This window comes from Schistocerca cancellata, chromosome 1 (genome assembly GCF_023864275.1).
Source record: "Schistocerca cancellata isolate TAMUIC-IGC-003103 chromosome 1, iqSchCanc2.1, whole genome shotgun sequence".
Classification (NCBI taxonomy): Eukaryota; Metazoa; Arthropoda; class Insecta; order Orthoptera; family Acrididae; genus Schistocerca; species Schistocerca cancellata.
Window position 1 is genome coordinate 1,070,610,025 of NC_064626.1, and position 19,520 is coordinate 1,070,629,544.

At 40.2% G+C, this 19,520-nt stretch overlaps 1 protein-coding gene across 1 annotated transcript in view; it reads left to right on the forward strand.

The window, feature by feature from the left end:
* Positions 1–19,520, forward strand: part of LOC126090833 (mitogen-activated protein kinase kinase kinase 15-like) — a 183,302-nt gene that overhangs the window by 132,623 nt on the left and 31,159 nt on the right. Inside the window, 1 exon segment of the mRNA XM_049907015.1 lies at positions 4,101–4,259. Within this exon segment, the coding sequence (XP_049762972.1) occupies positions 4,101–4,259 (159 nt within the window).

Sequence of the window (19,520 nt, forward strand, 5' to 3'; positions counted from 1 at the left end):
ACACTGCTTCCCGGCAGTTTCTTGTCCTTAACACGCCTTTCGGCCTCTATCAATACCAACGCTTGCCATTCGGGGTTGCTAGCACCCCTGCTCTCTTTCAGCGATTCTTGGAACAATTATTGCTCCCTGTCCTGGGGTGTATCAATTACATGGACGACATTGTTGTCACTGGCTCCACCGCTGAAGAACATCTTCAAAATCTCCGCACACTTTTTCATGTCTTACAGACTGCCGGTCTTAAGTGTAATCTTCAGAAATCACAATTTTTTCAGGCATCTATCACGTACTTGGGGTTTCAGCTCCCTCAGGATGGTATTCGTCCGCTTCAGCAAATTGGCACTGCGATCGATGCCCTTCCTCTCCCTACATCTGTTAAAGAAATGCAGGCTTTCTTGGGGAAAATAGCATACTATCACAAGTTTTTACCGTCTGCGGCTTCGGTGGCTCAGCCGTTGCATCGCCTGTTGCATAAAAACGTGCCTTTTCACTGGTCCGCGTCATGCGAAGCGGCTTTCCAGAAATTGAAGACTATGTTGAAACAGGCCCCGTGCCTGGCTACTTATCGACCTGGCCAACATCTCGTTCTTGCCACAGACACCTCTCAATACGGGGTCGGTGCAGTCCTTGCGCACCGTTTTTCTGACGGTTCGGAAAAACCCATTGCTTATGCCCTCAAAACGCTCACGGATGCCCAACAAAAGTATTCTCAAATTGAGAAAGAAGCTTTGGCCATTATTTATGCTCTTCATAAGTTTGGTGTTTTTCTCTATGGCTCAAACTTTCATCTTGTTGCGGATCAAAAACCACTTGTTTCCTTGTTTCATCCATCAACGTCACTTCCCGACAAGGCTGCACACCGCCTCCAGCGTTGGGCTCTTTACTTGTCTTGTTTCAATTATGAGATTCATTTCCGGCCAACGGCTCCACATGCAAATGCTGATGCTCTGTCTCGCCTTCCCGTGGGTCCTGATGAGGCATTCGATAGGGACGAACTTTTGTGTTTCCACCTGGATGTTGCCGAGCAGCGGGTTGTGGACGGGTTCCCCATCACTGGGAACAGGCTGGCAGCTGCTACGGGTTCTGACCCTACCCTCTCCCGGGTTTTACGCTTTATTCAGAAGGGTTGGCCAGATCGCCCGTCCGCTAAGACTTCTGATCCATTGCGGAACTACTACGCTTTGCGCTACCGCCTCACGGCTAGGGATGGTGTTATCCTCCTCTCCACTGACAATGCTTCGCCGCATGTTGTGGTACCTGCGTCTTTGCGTGCTTCGGTCTTGCGCCTCCTTCACCAAGGGCACTGGGGTGTGTCTCGCACAAAATCTCTGGCGCGCCGTCATGTGTACTGGCCTGGCATCGACTCTGAAATAGCACACATGGTCGCTGCCTGCGGCCCTTGTGCGTCACAGGCCGCTGCCCCGAAGTCATCTTTGTCACCGTGGCCTTCGCCTGAGAAGCCCTGGGAGCGCATTCATGCTGACTTTGTGGGACCCTTTATAGGTACTTATTGGCTCCTCGTAATTGACGCCTATTCTAACTTTCCTTTCATTGTCCGTTGCACGTCACCTACCACCGTGGCAACCACCAGTGCTCTCGCCCGCATTTTTTCTTTGGAAGGCCTCCCCTCTACTCTTGTTACTGATAATGGTCCGCAATTTGCCTCTTCCGACTTCGCGGATTTTTGTGCTCGTCATGGCGTTACGCATGTCACGGCCCCACCGTTCCATCCACAATCCAACGGTGAGGCTGAACGACTGGTCCGCACATTTAAGGCTCAGATGTGGAAACTTCTGACTTCTTCTGCTGCTGATGATGCGCTTCTCCAGTTTATGGCGTCTTACCGTTTCACCCCCATGGGTGACCACAGCCCGGCTGAACTCTTACATGGCCAACAGCCCCGCACGCTACTTCATCTTCTGCGGCCTTCCAGCTCACAGCCGCGGGTGCCTTCTCTTGGCCGGTTCACCGTCGACGACCACGTCTGGGTACGGGGATATAGCAGGTGGCCAAAATTGAGCCCGGGCCGCATCTTAAGACACTGTGGCAGACGCCTGTATGAAATCCAGATGGACACGGGTATTGCAGTGCGTCATTTGGGCCAGCTTCGGCCTGACGCTCGGGATCTTGGCATCTCTCAATACTCATAAAGCAGCCCTCTCACCGTCATCGCGATGCCAGCACAAGAACGGACGCCAGCAGGAGACGTGCCCATGCAGGAACTGGATGACCATCCTGAGTCAGAGCAAATCTACTCGCCTCCTCCTCCAAAGGATGCCGACACGTCGCCCATGTCTCCTGTCATATCAACTGGACTTGCCGCAACGGGCAGATTGGTGCATGGGGCCCCAGCAGATTCGACCCCTACGTCTCCTGTCATCTCGACCCGTTATCATCGGGGACACTTCCGTCCGTAAGGGAAGCCTCCTCCTCGAGACTTTACGGCAAGTCAAACAACGCCTATGGACATTAGCCATCTCCAGGACACCTCCATCAAGACCAGTGCAACAATTTCAAAGGGGGGAAAAGTGTTGTGACTCGCCGATCATTCAAAGTGCCGCCGCGCAATTACGCACGTCCTCTACGTGCGGCGCTGTCTGCCAGCCATGCAGCAGCTGCGCCACCTAAGCGGCCAGCCGCGCAGCGGCCGCTAGACTGGGACACAGTGCTCATTCGAATGCTAACGTGTACACATGTCTTGCTTGTCAACTTACTCTGTGACTTATATGTGTTGTGTCATTCTGAAATATATGTGTTAAACTTAACGTTATAACAGTGACAGATATGGAAGACCAAGAACAAAGTGCTTGGATTAAAAAGGATGTAAAACAGGTGTAGTCTTTTGCTCATACTGTACAATCTGTACATCAAGGAAGCAGTGGCAAAAATAAAAGGAAGTTTCAAGAATGGTATTAAAATTTAGGGTACTCTGATATCAATGATAAGATTTGCTTGTGACCTTACTATCCTGAATGAAAATTTTGAAGAATTACAGGACTTGTTGAACAGAATGAACAGTCTATTCGGTGTAGACTGTGGACTGAGAGTAAACTGAAGAAAGACAAAAGTACTTAGGAGTAGCGGAAATGAGATTAGTGGTACATGGAACCATGTAGACAAAGTAAAGAATTTTGCTACCTTGGAAGCAAAATGACATGACACACAAAGAAAGGAGAACAAAACAGCAGACTAGCACAGGCAAAAAGGGCAATCCTGGCCAAGAGAAGTCCACTAGTATCAAGCAACAACCTTAATTTGATGAAGAAATTTCTAAGAATGTGTGGCTGGTGCACAGTGTTGTAAAGTAGTGAATCACAAACTGTGGGGTAAACAGAAAAGAAGAGATCCCAGTGTTTCAGACATGGTGCTATGAAGGATATTGAAATGTAGGTAAACCGATAAGATAAAGAATGAGTAGATTCTCTGCAGAACTGGCAAGGAAAGGAACATGTGGGAAATACTGACAAAAGGAAGGGGCAGGATGATAGAACACATGTTAAGACATAAGCGAATAACTTCCATGATGCTAGAGGGAGCTGTAGACGGTAAGAGCTATAGGGAAAGACAGATATCAGAATATTTTCAGCAAATAATTGAGGATGTAGGTTGCAAGTGCTACTCTTGAGATGAAAAGGTTGCACAAGAGAGGAATCCATGGTGGGCTATGCCAAAACAATGTGAAGACTTGGGGGTAGAGAAAACCCCTTTGTTTTCTTAAGTTGCATGAAGAAGAATATATAGATTTTCGATAGTGCTGAGCTATAGCTGTGCAGTATGTTTTGAAAGAATGAACCACCACTAACATGGCATTGTTATTGGTCTAAGAACTTCTAGAATTGTACTTGATAATGGCGAAAAGCTGAAATATAGGTTGTACAAAAGAAAAGATATAGTAACATACAATCAAATGACAGCTTATTCTTTTTCTTTTAGGTTTTTTAGTTTTTTAAAAACTGTATCCTAAAATTTTAGTGTTTGTTTTTGTCTTTGATTAATGTAAATTGCGTAGGAAAATCTAATGTAATCTCCATTTAGTTCAGTGTGATATAATTAAGTATTTTTTTTACATTATATTGTTATTCTTTAGTCATTTTCTCTTGTAGACACATCTGGTGGCAATGATTCGCAGCCTGAGAAACTATATATCAGATCAAAACAAAGAATCACTTGAAAACGCAATACATACATTGAAAGAAGAGCTGGATTTTGATGCAGATGCTATTAACCAGCTGCATTTCTCATTGTACCTCATCCAAGATGCTGTAAGTAAAAGTGTATATAAGCTACCAACAAAGACTGCTATGAACACACACACACACACACACACACACACACAGATATATATATATATATATATATGGTTATAATAGAGGGAAACATTCCACGTAGGAAAAATATATCTAAAAACAAAGATGATGTGACTTACCAAATGAAAGTGCTGGCAGGTCGACAGACACACAAACGAACACAAACATACACACAAAATTCAAGCTTTCGCAACAAACTGTTGCCTCATTAGGAAAGAGGGAAGGAGAGGGAAAGACGAAAGGATGTGGGTTTTAAGGGAGAGGGTAAGGAGTCATTCCAGTCCCGGGAGCGGAAAGACTTACCTTAGGGGGAAAAAAGGACGGGTATACACTCGCACACACATATCCATCCACATATATATGTGTGGATGGATATGTGTGTGTGTGAGTGTATACCCGTCCTTTTTTCCCCCTAAGGTATGTCTCGCACACACATATCCATCCACATATATATGTGTGGATGGATATGTGTGTGTGTGAGTGTATACCCGTCCTTTTTTCCCCCTAAGGTAAGTCTTTCCGCTCCCGGGACTGGAATGACTCCTTACCCTCTCCCTTAAAACCCACATCCTTTCGTCTTTCCCTCTCCTTCCCTCTTTCCTGATGAGGCAACAGTTTGTTGCGAAAGCTTGAATTTTGTGTGTATGTTTGTGTTCGTTTGTGTGTCTGTCGACCTGCCAGCACTTTCATTTGGTAAGTCACATCATCTTTGTTTTTAGATATATAATCTGTGGTGGGTACTGGATGAATGGGAAGGGGTGTACAGGACAAGACAGGATTAGGAAAGATGATGCTAGGGTGTAGGATGCAAGCAGGTAGGAATGTGTTACAGGACTGCTAGGAAAAAAATTAAAAGTAGGAAAAGGAAGAGTAAATAAAGTAGTTGATTGATACATACTAGGAAAGAGAAATGGGAAATTTCCATTGTGTGAGTAAAGGTGGAATGAGAAGCTTGAGGAGATTTAGAGCAAAGGGTTTGTAGGAACAGAGGTAATGTAGCAGGGAGAGTTCTCGCTGATTTAATCCATTGATGAATTTCTTAGTCAAACTGATTGATTTACATGTTATTAACCATGTCACATGAGTGCTATGTAATATCTTACTTCATGATGCCTACAGTTCAGTTATCCAACCTGTGTAAGTACACCTGTTTTAATTTTGACGATTCTTGGCTGCAGTAGCCTAGTAATTAACTTCTGCATTTTATTTGCACACATTTAAAGATCTGTGGTTAGCTTTTCAATTAAAGTGTATATGATGTTTTCTACTTCTTCTACATCCTTCTCAAGAACCGATTTGCTTAGGATCTGTAAAAGTGATGTTAACCTATCTTTTTTTGTATACATTTATCCTCTTTTTATTTTTTTTCTCTCTCTCTTTTTTATTTTTTTTAACATGTTAGAAAACTAAGAAATGAAGTTGATTAACTTCTTCTCTGCTTACAAAGTCTAGAATGTGGAAAGGAAGTGACTGTATTATGTTGGAGGACCTTGTAAACATAGAAATCTGCATGTTAAACATAGGAGAGCATAAATTAGCAGCTTATTCCTGTAGGGAAAATATGGAGACAGGTGGAGTCATCTTATATGTAAAAAATAAAATAAAGTTAAAATCTGTTGACAGTACTAGTTTCTGCTTAGATCAACAACTGGATGCCTGTGCTTGTGAACTGCTACTACTGGAAAAGTAGCTTATAATTGTCATAATATATCAACCTCCTCAGGGGAACTTCTACTCTCTCATAAAGAAAAATCTTTATTGTGTCACCTAGTAGGCAAAAGAAAGCAGATGATAGTCTGTGAAGATTTTAATATCAATGTTCTGAAAGAGTCAGGTAAAAATAACAATTTATAATGTTACTGAACACTTTAACACATGTGTTCTGTTGCTTATTTTCCCACCAGAATTGTGCAAGAAAGTAGAACATGAACTGACAACATTTTTATAGATGGTAACTTGATCATTGATATAAATATTTATCCAGTAGTGATTGGCTCTTCTGACCATGAAAACAATTTACTTGCTTACAGTGAAGTGGTATTATGGAAGACAGAGTAATTTATGAACAGACAACAAAGTTTCAAGGCTTCCTTACAGGAAGCAGAGCTGACCATTTGCAGCATAGTTCACAGGACCGATTGCAAAGCTGAGTCAAGTGAAGTGTCTGGATCAGAGCTCAGATGGTTATGAGACCATATAGCCTGCAGATTCCTTGACTTGCACCATAGGGTGGTTGGTTTTCAGGTTCCCCTGAATAGGTCAGAAGTCCACTATACGCAAGAGGTGGCTACACGGGTAGCAGGGGCTGTGTGGCGTGGACTGGTTGGTTTTTTAGGTTTGAGGGTCTCAGGAAAACACAAAAAGGGCATCAGTCACAAATGGTGCAGGCTGAACACAGGAAGAACGTAGATACAGGAACCATCAAGCATAACAGTTGTAAATTGTCGTAGCTGTGTTGGGAAAGTAGCGGAGCTCAAAGTGATAATAGAAATCACTGATGCTCAAATTGTTATAGGCACTGAAAGCTGACTAAAGCCGGAGATAAGTTCAGCCACAATTTTTTTGAAGAACCTAATGGTGTTCTGAAAGGTTGGTTAGGCTAAACACAGTTGGCGGTGGATGTTTGTTGCTGTTAGAAGTAGTTTATCTTGTCGGTAAAACTGAAGTAGGTAGTTCCTATGAGTTAGTATGGGCAGAGGTCATTCTTGGCAACTGGAATAAAATAATAATTGGATCCTTTTACCGACCTCCCATTTCAGATGGTACAAATGCTAAAAGGTTCAAAGAAAACTTGAGTTTGTTTTCAAACACATACCTGACTCATACCGTTATAATTGGTGGTGACTTTAATTTACCTTTGATATTTTGGCGAAAATACATGTATAATTCTGGAGGTATGCATGAAACATCATCCAAAATTGTGGTAAACGCATTCTCTGAAAATTACTTCAAGCAGCTAGTTCATGAGCCCATGCGAATAGTAAACGGTTGTGAAAACACACTTGACCTCTTAGCAATAAATAATCCTGAGCTAATAATGAGCATCAAAACAGATTCAGGGATTAGTGAACACAGGGTTGTCGTAGGGAGATTGAATATTGTTACCCCCAAATCCTCCAAAATGGAAGATATACCTATTCAAAAAATCAGATAAAAGTTCACTTGATGCCTTCCCAAGAGATAATCTCCACTCCTTCCAAATTAACAATGTAAGTGTGGACCAGATGTGGCTTGAATTCAAAGAAAAGGTATCAGCAGCAATTGAGAGATTTAATCCAAATAAATTAACAAACGATGGAGCTGATCCTCCTAGCTACACAAAACAGGTCAGAACACTTTCACAGAAACAACAAAAAAACATGCCAAATTTAAACAGACACAAAATCTCCAAGATTGGCGATCTTTTACAGAAGTTCAAAATTTAGCATGGCATTAAGTGTGAGATGCTTATAATAGTTTCCACAACGAAACTTTGTCTCAAACCATGGCAGAAAATCCAAAGAGATTCTGGTCGTATGTGAAAAGTGGTAAGACAAAATGCCTTCTCTGCATGATAGCAATGAAGATACTATCAAAGCCAGAGAAGAGTTACTAAACACAGCCTTCCAAAATTCCTTCACCAAAGAAGCCAAAGTAAATATTCCAGAACCTGAACCAAGAACAGCTGCCAACATTAGTAATGTAGAAGTAGATATCCTCAGAGTAGTGAAGCAACTTAAATCACTTAACAGAAGCAAGTCATCCAGTTCACATTGCATACCAGTTAGTTTCCTTTCGGAGTATGCTGACACATTAACTCCATACTTAACAATCATATACAACTGTTCACTCGACGAAAGATCTACATCTACATTTACATCTACATCTACATTTATACTCCGCAAGCCATCCAACGGTGTGTGGCGGAGGGCACTTTACGTGCCACTGTCATTATCTCCCTTTCCTGTTCCAGTCGCGTATGGTTCGCGGGAAGAACGACTGTCTGAAAGCCTCTGTGCGCGCTCTAATCTCTCTAATTTTACATTCGTGATCTCCTCGGGAGGTATAAGTAGGGGGAAGCAATATATTCGATACCTCATCCAGAAACGCACCCTCTCGAAACCTGGCGAGCAAGCTACACCGCGATGCAGAGCGCCTCTCTTGCAGAGTCTGCCACTTGAGTTGGTTAAACATCTCCGTAACGCTATCACGGTTACCAAATAACCCTGTGACGAAACGCGCCGCTCTTCTTTGGATCTTCTCTATCTCCTCCGTCAACCCGATCTGGTACGGATCCCACACTGATGAGCAATACTCAAGTATAGGTCGAACGAGTGTTTTGTAAGCCACCTCCTTTGTTGATGGACTACATTTTCTAAGGACTCTCCCAATGAATCTCAACCTGGTACCCGCCTTACCAACAATTAATTTTATATGATCATTCCACTTCAAATCGTTCCGCACGCATACTCCCAGATATTTTACAGAAGTAACTGCTACCAGTGTTTGTTCCGCTATCATATAATCATACAATAAAGGATCCTTCTTTCTATGTATTCGCAATACATTACATTTGTCTATGTTAAGGGTCAGTTGCCACTCCCTGCACCAAGTGCCTATCCGCTGCAGATCTTCCTGCATTTCGCTACAATTTTCTAATGCTGCAACTTCTCTGTATACTACAGCATCATCCGCGAAAAGCCGCATGGAACTTCCGACACTATCTACTAGGTCATTTATATATATTGTGAAAAGCAATGGTCCCATAACACTCCCCTGTGGCACGCCAGAGGTTACTTTAACGTCTGTAGATGTCTCTCCATTGAGAACAACATGCTGTGTTCTGTTTGCTAAAAACTCTTCAATCCAGCCACACAGCTGGTCTGATATTCCGTAGGCTCTTACTTTGTTTATCAGACGACAGTGCGGAACTGTATCGAACGCCTTCCGGAAGTCAAGGAAAATGGCATCTACCTGGGAGCCTGTATCTAATATTTTCTGGGTTTCATGAACAAATAATGCGAGTTGGGTTTCACACGATCGCTGTTTCCGGAATCCATGTTGATTCCTACATAGTAGATTCTGAGTTTCCAAAAACGACATGATACTCGAGCAAAAGACATGTTCTAAAATTCTACAACAGATCGACGTCAGAGAGATAGGTCTATAGTTTTGCGCATCTGCTCGACGACCCTTCTTGAAGACTGGGACTACCTGTGCTCTTTTCCAATCATTTGGAACCTTCTGTTCCTCTAGAGACTTGCGGTACACGGCTGTTAGAAGGGGGGCAAGTTCTTTCGCGTACTCTGTGTAGAATCGAATTGGTATCCCGTCAGGTCCAGTGGACTTTCCTCTGTTGAGTGATTCCAGTTGCTTTTCTATTCCTTGGACACTTATTTCAATGTCAGCCATTTTTTCGTTGGTGCGAGGATTTAGAGAAGGAACTGCAGTGCGGTCTTCCTCTGTGAAACAGCTTTGGAAAAAGGTGTTTAGTATTTCAGCTTTACGCTTGTCATCCTCTGTTTCAATGCCATCATCATCCCAGAGTGTCTGGACATGATGTTTCGAGCCACTTACTGATTTAACGTAAGACCAGAACTTCCTAGGATTTTCTGTCAAGTCGGTACCTAGTATTTTACTTTCGAATTCACTGAACGCTTCACGCATAGCCCTCCTTACGCTAACTTTGACATCGTTTAGCTTCTGTTTGTCTGAGAGGTTTTGGCTGCGTTTAAACTTGCAGTGAAGCTCTCTTTGCTTTCGCAGTAGTTTCCTAACTTTGTTGTTGTACCACGGTGGGTTTTTCCCGTCTCTCACAGTTTTACTCGGCACGTACCTGTCTATCCAAAGACTGGAAAGTTGCACAGGTCACACCACTATTCAAGAAAGATGGTAGTAGTAGCAGTAGTAGTAGTAGAAGTCCACTAAATCACAGGCCCATTTCATTAATGTCAATATGCAGCAGGAGTTTGGAGCATATATTGTGTTCGAACATTGTGAATCACCTCAAAGAAAATGGTCTTTTGACACACAGTCAACATGGTCTTAGAAAATGTTGTTCTTGCGAAACACAACTAGCTCTTTACTCCCACGAAGTGTTGAGTGCTATTGACAAGGGATTTCAAATTGATTCCATATTCCTGGATTTCCAGATGGCTTTTGACACTGTACCACACAAGCAGCTTATATTGAAATTGTGTGCTCATGAAATATCGTCTCAGTTCATGTTCTCCTATCTGAGAGGTCACAGTTCATAGCAATTGACAGAAAGTCCTGGAGTAAAACAGATGTGATTTCTAGCATCCCCCAAGGTAGTGTTATAGGTCCTTCGGTGTTCCTTATCTATATAAAAGATTTGGGAGACAATCTGAGCAACCGTCTTAGGTAGTTTGCTATTGACTAGTAAAGTCATCTGAAGATCAAAACAAATTGCAAAATGATTTAGAAAAGATACCTGTATGGTGCAAAAATTGGCAATTGACTGTAAATAATGAAAAGTTTTGAGGCCAACCATATGAGTATTAAAAGGAATCTGTTAATCTTCGATTACGTGATAAATCAGTCAAATCTAAAGGCCATAGATTCAACTAAATATGTTGGAATTACAATTAAGAAGGAAATTAGAGAAATGCTGTCATCCACATATTTAAGTCGTCATGCATGACCAATAGTTTCCATTAGTGGCTGCATTCACTTTAATATTGCCATTGCCGGATCCCATGCAGTGCTAAGTTGGAAAATTGTACCTCTGTTTGAATGATTAGTTGAAATTGCTTGAAATGGTTAGGACAAACAGAGAAGTAGGACTGATTCCATATTACAAGAAATACTGTCTTGTCTTATGGGAAGTGATTAAAAACTCAAAACATCTCTGTATAATGTTTGAAATGAGTATTTCAGATAGTAAAATCAAATCTATGTGGATGATATTTAATAGAGAAACTGGGAAATCCATTAAGGAATGTGAGGACTTTGTTGTTAAAAAGAAAACCATCAAATAATTAAATGGCAGCAGTCAGGTAGCCATTGTATTTAAAAATCACTTCCTTGAAGTAGCTCAGAAGATTCACATGGACAGTTCAAACAATGAAGCGAAAGAGTATATGCAAGAAGCAATGCTTCATGTGAGGGGTAGGGAGATCCCAGAAATAACTGGAATTGATCTGTTGCATGCGCACGCTTCGTAGTTACGCATTGTGCAACTAGGAGATGTTAGTTCGGGATCTCCCACATCACTAAGTAAGATGGCATAGTTGGACTTAAGTTTCTTTGTTTGTGATGCTCTGTTGTTTTTGTTCCTATTTGAACCCTTTGGCAATTAATGACATGATTGACAAGAAGGAGCAAAGAGTCTGCATGAAATTTTGTTTTCTTTTGGTGAAAACTCCAGCAAAGACCATTGGGTTGCTTTGGCAAGTCGATAATGATGATGCTTTGTGGAAATAATAAGTGTTAGAGTGGTTTTCTTGTTTCAAATCTGGCATGTGTCAACTGAAGACATGCCATGCCCCTTTCGTCCTTTGACAGGAAGAAACAATGAAAATATTGCCACAATCAAATGTGCAATTGACGACTATCCTCAAAGGACCACTGAAAATATTTCTGAGGGCACAAAAGTGTCAAGGAGCATGATCCAGAGTATTTTAACAGGAGATTTGCGCATAAGATGAGTGTCTGCAGAATTTGTTCTTCAGCTGCTCACAGATGACCAAAGAGAAAACCACATGAATGTTTGCTGCAATTTGAAATTCAGAACACTCCAAATTTTCTTGAAGGAATGGTGACTAGTGATGACAGCAGGTGCTATGGGTATGATCCAGAGTTACAGCAAGTGTTGAGCCAATGGAAAACTCGGACGTCACCATGACCCAAGAAAGCACGCCAAATGTGATCCAAAGTGAAAACAAGGATGATTTTTTATTTTGATGTCAATAGCATTGTCCACAAGCAGTTTGTTCTGCCAGGACAAACAGTGAATCAACATTTTTATCTGGATGTGTTACAAAGATTACAAGAGAATATGCAATGAAATCTGCCAGAACTGTGGAGAAATAGGAACTGGTTGCTCCACTACGACAATGCTCCAGAGCACACAACTCTGATGGTCTGACAGTTCGTGGAAAAAACAACATGAAGCTTGTATCTCCTCCACTCTCCTCACCTTGTCTGTCTCTGTCTGACCACCTCGTCTTTTTTGAAAATTAGAAAAGGAAAGCGATTCAGTGACATGGATGGTATAAAAGAAAACACAATAACAGCTTTGAACAGAGTTCCAGAACTGTTTCAAGCATGTGGCAAAAGTGTTGGGATGAAATAAAACTGTCCTGAAAAATATATACATTGTGGCAGATGCAGGATTGACCCTCGTTAATGACACCACAGAAGAAGCTGGAAATAGCTAACATCGGTGTTGATGCAGCACTTGCTCGAATTATCAGAATATAGCATAGTAGTCCTGCCTGAGGGACAGCAGCAGTAACATTTCCAAGTTCTGCTTTAGTTCCTTGAGTGTGTGAGGGTTTGCATGAGTACACTTGATCCTTCAATTTTCCCCACAGGTAAAAATCATAGGGAAAGAGATCAAATCATTAAGGTGCCTAGGAGATTACACTGCCTCTACTGATAATTTATCCCTCATTGAACACCTTATGTATTCATGACAGGGTTATCAAGGTAATGTGTACTGTTGCTCTGTCTTGCTGAAAATATGCATAAAGTCATTCATTTTCTGTGAGTTGATCCATGTATGGATTAAACAATTTCTCTACCTACTTGTTAGCATTAACAGTTTGGCAAAAGAATTGTGTCATGATGGGGATACCAGAGATTGCACACAAACACCAATCTTGATATTATGGAAAGGCTCATCAAGGTACTGCCAGGGAATTTCAGGTGGATAATGGTGCATGTCCTGAGAGGTCACATACTATGACAGGCTGAACCAAGCATCATTTGAAGAAATGAAAAACTGATGCTCTGAAAATTCATTTAGATACTTTAACCCATATCATGACAGTACATTTTTAAGAATACATATGGAGGTCCGTCCTAATGATGTTTTGGTATGTCAATCTCTTAATTTCCACTTGAACAGACAAACAGTATTGAGATTTCATCAGACTTTGTTCCAGGCTTTCCTTCACTTGAGGAATGTTTGTGGAGTTCAAACTCTTTCTGGATAGTTAAAATTCTTATTTACTACAGAGTACATTTCAGGCTATTTTGCTGCTAAGTTTTAAATTGCAGACTTTACTATAGTTTTTGCCAAAACACTTCCAACCTTAAACTCTTGCACAGTAAGTTTTGCACACTTTGTCTATGATTGTCCACTCAAACATAATGACACAGCGAAGTACTTGGAACAGAGCATGCAAGAGATGCACTTGTACAGACATGTGACAGAAACTGATTGGTGCATTGAAATCACAATTTCCAACATTTTCTTGATGGGCAGATCTCCTGTTCACTAACAAGTGTCCCTTCCATGTCAGTCTTATAAATGTTTTCAGGACGGTTTTATTTTGTCAGCCTCACTACTTATCTGCTTCTCAAAGGCACTGGAAGCATTATGTATGCAATAACCATAACAAACATTTCTCAAAATAAGATACTTAAGTCTAAATTTGGATTTTAAAAGAATCTCTCTGCAGAACAAGCTGTTTTTTAATTCACTAATCAGATTACAAAAACCTGAAATCACAAAACATTGTCAACTGGTATTATCTGTGACTTGTCAAAAGCATTTGATTGTTTGGTTTGCAGTATTCTCCTAGAGAACAACCAATATTATGGTAACAGAAATTTTGTTTTGTGACTGATTTTCAGTCCACCTAACTAAAAGGGTCAGAGTATTGCATTAAGGAACTCAGGGAGTGTACAGTACACAATGAAATAGCATCTTCAGAATAATCACTACAGATGTTCCACAGGGCCGGCCGCAGTGGCCGTGCGGTTCTAGGCGCTCCAGTCCGGAGCCGCGCTGCTGCTACGGTCGCAGGTTCGAATCCTTCCTCGGGCATGGATGTGTGTGATGGCCTTAGGTTAGGTAGGTTTAAGTAGTTCTAAGTTCTAGGGGACTGATGACCACAGCAGTTGAGTCCCATAGTGCTCAGACCCATTTGAACCATTTTGTTCCATAGGGAATGATATCGGATCCATGCTCATTCTTGATATGCATATAAATGGTCTTCCATCATATATCCTAGAAGCAGAAATAGTTCTTTTTGTTGATGATGGAAGTATTATAATCAAGCTTACTGGAGTAACTTCAGCATTTGGAATTGCTTTCTTTCTGACGGACCCGCAGCAGGCATTAGTTCAAAGAATGATATATAGACACACAAACAAACACAAACATACACACAAAATTCAAGCTTTCGCAACAAACCGTTGCTTCCTGATGAAGCAACGGTTTGTTAAGAAAGCTTGAATTTTGTGTGTATGTTTGTGTTTGTTTGTGTGTCTATCGACCTGCCAGTGCTTTTGTTTGGTAAGTCTCATCATCTTTGTTTTTAGATATATTTTTCCCACGTTGAATGTTTCCCTCAACAAAGATGATGAGACTTACCAAACAAAAGCGCTGGCAGGTCGATAGACACACAAACATACACACAAAATTCTAGCTTTCGCAGCCAACGGCTGCTTTGCCTTTTAATATGTCTGCTTGTGTCTGTATATGTGTGGATGGATATGTGTGTGTGTGTGTGCGAGTGTATACCTGTCCTTTTTTCCCCCTAAGGTAAGTCTTTCCGCTCCCGGGATTGGAATGACTCCTTACCCTTTCCCTTAAAACCCACATCCTTTCGTCTTTCCCTCTCCTCCCCTCTTTCCCGATGAAGCAGCCGTTGGTTGCGAAAGCTAGAATTTTGTGTGTATGTTTGTGTTTGTTTGTGTGTCTATCGACCTGCCAGCGCTTTTGTTTGGTAAGTCTCATCATCTTTGTTTTTAGATATATTTTTCCTACGTGGAATGTTTCCCTCTATTATATTCTTTCAGATTTTTACTGTCATTGATATTTTATTAACTCATTATACATTCATCACTCTGATCTCGTTTTTGCAATTTTTGGAATTTCCAAGTGATCCTGCAGTGACAGTACAATTTTTTCTTATATTGTTGATAAAAGTGTATTCTTATATCTGTGTTGGAAGTTGTTTGATGTACAACAAATTCTACAATATTTTATTAGGCTACAGGAATATAAGGCTAATGTCTGTATTAAATGTTTTTTAACTTATGTTTCAATATAATATAATACGAAGTATATAGCTCTTGTAGATGTTAGGAGCTGTGTCCTTTATGTCTCTGACTTTACGATGTCTTTATGATTGCATCTCAGGTTTTGTGCTACTGGTAATTTTTGTTTGTCATTACATTTATAACAGCACTTCTTTTAAATGTTTGACAGCTTTCTTCAGTGACGCTTATGTTTTTACAGTTAATTTCATTTGCAGAAAATCAGCAATAATAAGTACATTACAGTGATTGTATAACTATAATTTTTTTGCTTCTTGTACAAAAGATATTTGTGTTGAGTATTGTATTGTTTTTAAGTGTATGAAATCAAAAATTTATCCTTTTTCTTTTAGGGTATCAAATACAGTTTGTAGATGTTGCTGCTACTGTCTGTTCTCTTTTAAAAGAAAGAACATGATGATAGGGGTGGTAGAAATTAAAATGGCTGCCTAACATTCAGTTCCCAATTAAAAGATACATTTGACTTACTTGCTAATCTTTTGCTATCTTAACTGTGGCCAGCATCGGACCTCATCTCATCTAGCAGGGGTTTCTGATTATTGATTAAGGGGTTGTAGGAGGGAAATGGGGAATTCTACAGACCAGAGGTCAGACAGATCTGTTAAAACCTTGCATATATCTCCATAAACACACACATGGAAATGGAATGCAACTTGTTACAATTACAATATCAGATACTACACATACAGGAACAGCACAAACCTGACACAGCAAACATCTTGCTGCAGGACAAGCCAAAGGGAACAATTTGCAATGCGAAAGAGCATCCTGTTAACATGTCCAGCTCTGATCAGAGAGAGAGAGAGAGAGAGAGAGAGAGAGAGAGAGAGAGAGAGAGAGAATTTGTGCACTGATAGATAAAATGTAATGAGTATTATCCACGGGAAAGAATAAAGTGATGCTCAGTCAGGGGTAGTACATAGTACTGTTGGGCAGACATGGTTGGCTTTGTCGCTCCTACAGATCAATATGCAAATTGTTGCATTACTGATGGTTCATGACTGAAATAATTGCAGTTCTGTTACTTTTAATGCGAAACAGTTGGAACCATAGTTGTAAGGTCTATGGCTGCTACTGAGAAAAGTAGGCAAGCACAGAGACATACAAATGGCAGTAATTGCTGTGCTCCTGCCCCAATGAACCATTGCAAGTAACAGAGGACTCGACGGGTTCTCTCGTGTTTTGTTACGAAGAGTCTCACGACCGGAAAGTGTCCACTGGCAGAAAGAGGAATCCATAGCCAACCTAACCAAAGTGATGGTTAAGTTTTGTTCTGGGCTGCAAGGTCTGGTCTTGCGGTCCCAAAGTTGGGTTCCTTGGAGTAGCAGCAACTTGTCGAAAGGGGCAGAACAGACTTGTGTCCATTTGCCATAAAGAAGTCATGATCTGTAAGTCTAAATAATGGTTCAAACAACCTTTGCGGCTCTTTGTCATATTGCAAATTATTATGAATATTTAATCAGGGCTTGGAAAATTACTGCAACCCACAAGACAACCATCCTCTGGTTGGGCAAGCCTACAAAGATATCGGACTGGCAGGGAAAATTAGTTTAATGTCGTGTAGTTGACAGTTAATTTCATCATTTTTCTGAGTATTAATTGGATCTACCTTTGTGATATATCAAATGATCTGTAAATTTGTGTATAGTTTGAATCTACTGCCAGAAAAGTAAACTGCATTTTGTTACGGCACTCCCTCTTTGTCAGAAAGGCTGGATGGGGTGACAGTCATTCCTACTGCACACCTTGTGCTAGGCCAGAGAAAAGTCTCTGCTCTACATGTTTCGCAGTTATGTTCTGTTTCTTCATTAAGAATTTCGTTTGGCTATGTGTCTGGTTGTAGATTTAAAGTTCGTCCAAAATATACACTTATGTCCTTTGGATAATCTACATAGAAATTTTTTTGTGTTTTCTATTTTTTTTCTGCTTTGTGTTGTTGGTTGCATAGGTACTTGTAAAATGTAGACTGATTGGTCTCTCAGTCTGTGATGTGTTCCTTCAATCTTACCCTTCAACTCGTACCTGTTTGTCCAATGTAAAATATGCTGCAATCACTGCAGGAGATTTTGCAAATTCCAGAATTTTAGAAAATTGGGTTTTTGGCATTTTTCTGATCATATTTTTATTTTCAAATTATTATTGATATAAAATTATAGTTTTACTTCACTCTCTTTAAATAGATTCTTCAGTTCTCTTGAAATTTGGTGACTGTGTGGTGCTGTGACAGGGATGGGTTTATTTGTGATTTGGTCCTCTGTTTTTAGCATTATTTCCCTGTGTATGTAGTGTGTTTGTGACTGTGTCTACTGTTCATATAATCTGAGCATCGTTGTAGAGTTGAAAGCATTCTGCTCTCATATATGTCTTTTGAAGGTTAATAAGGTATTAAAAAATGAGAAAGTTGTTTTATTCAGTGAGTACATCAATTTTATATCATAACTAACAACATAAAATCATTAAGAAATTTTAGGAGAATAAGTAAAAGTATTTAAAGAAAGAAACTATATGTTTTTTATTATATCGATAGTTTTTCATGGAGCACTTAATCATTTCCTTCAGAACACTAGTGTTATGGGAAACCCTGCTCTACACAAATATCCCAGTAACATAAACAATCAAAATGATAAGAAACAACCTGATACACAATGGGAATGTATCTACTATTGAAGCATATGGAATAAGAGAACTATTAGAATTTGCCATATCATAAATTATTATGAACTGGAGAATAAAATTTGGAAACAGTCTGATGGCATAGAAATGGATAATTGCATTGCAGGCAGAATTGCAGGTTTGTTTATTAATACACTAAAGGAGAAATTATTCAGTCCAAATAGAAAACACAATAAAATTTCTACATAGGTTACCCTAAGGACATAAATGCATATTTGGAACTTTAAGTGTACATCCATACAGACACATAGCCAAACAAATTTCTTAATGTACAAACAGAACATAGCTGGAAATGTTGTAGAGCAGAGACTTTTCTCTGGCTTAGCACAAGGTGTGCAGTAGGAACAACTGCCACCCCATGAAGCCTTTCAGACAAAGAGGGAGTGTCTTAACAAAATAAATTTACTTTTATGGCAGTAGATTCAAACTATATGCAAATTTCCAGTTCATTCGCAGTATCACAAAATTCAATCCACTTAATATTCAGAAAGTTGATAAAATTTACTGTCAATTAAACATTATCAAACTTACTTACTTCCTACAATAGATATGTAGATGACACACTATTACTGGCAAATGGTAATGACAGTGATGTACAAATGATTCAGAAGAAGAAAACAACTCAGTAAACTTTCTAGACTTAACAATAAGTAACAGTAACAACTGCCACAGATCTGAAACTTATGGGAAACCCACCAAAACAGACATCATCACATAAACACACACTCCTGTCATCCTAATTCACATAAATATGCTTTCTTTGCATCAATGGTTAATAGAACCACTATTTTTCCACTTGACACTTGCACAATACAAAAGGAAATACACAGGGCAGCAAAATACCCTCAACACCCCAAGGGTTCTCAGTGTATATGAACAGTGCATACAGTCAACAGCACATGATACATGTAGGGAATAACACTAAAAAGAGAGGAATGAATCACAAATAAACCTCCACTATGTCACAGCACCAAACATTGGGCATACTTCAAGAAAACTGAACAACCTATTTTAAAATATGGAAGTAAAACTAGCATTTCATATCAATTAGAATTTGAAAAAAAAAGTGATCAGGAAAAGCCCAAATCAAAGTTTTATCAAATCTCAGAATTTGCAAAATCTCGTGTGATGATGGCAGATAATTTTACATGAGTCAAACAGATAGGAATTTCAGAATGGGGTTGAAGGAACATGCCTGGGACTCTGTGACCAATCAATCCACATTTTACGCGCACCTACACAACCAAAAACACAAAGCAGAAAAAAATGGAAAATGCAGTGAATATTCCACATAGGGTAACCTGAGGA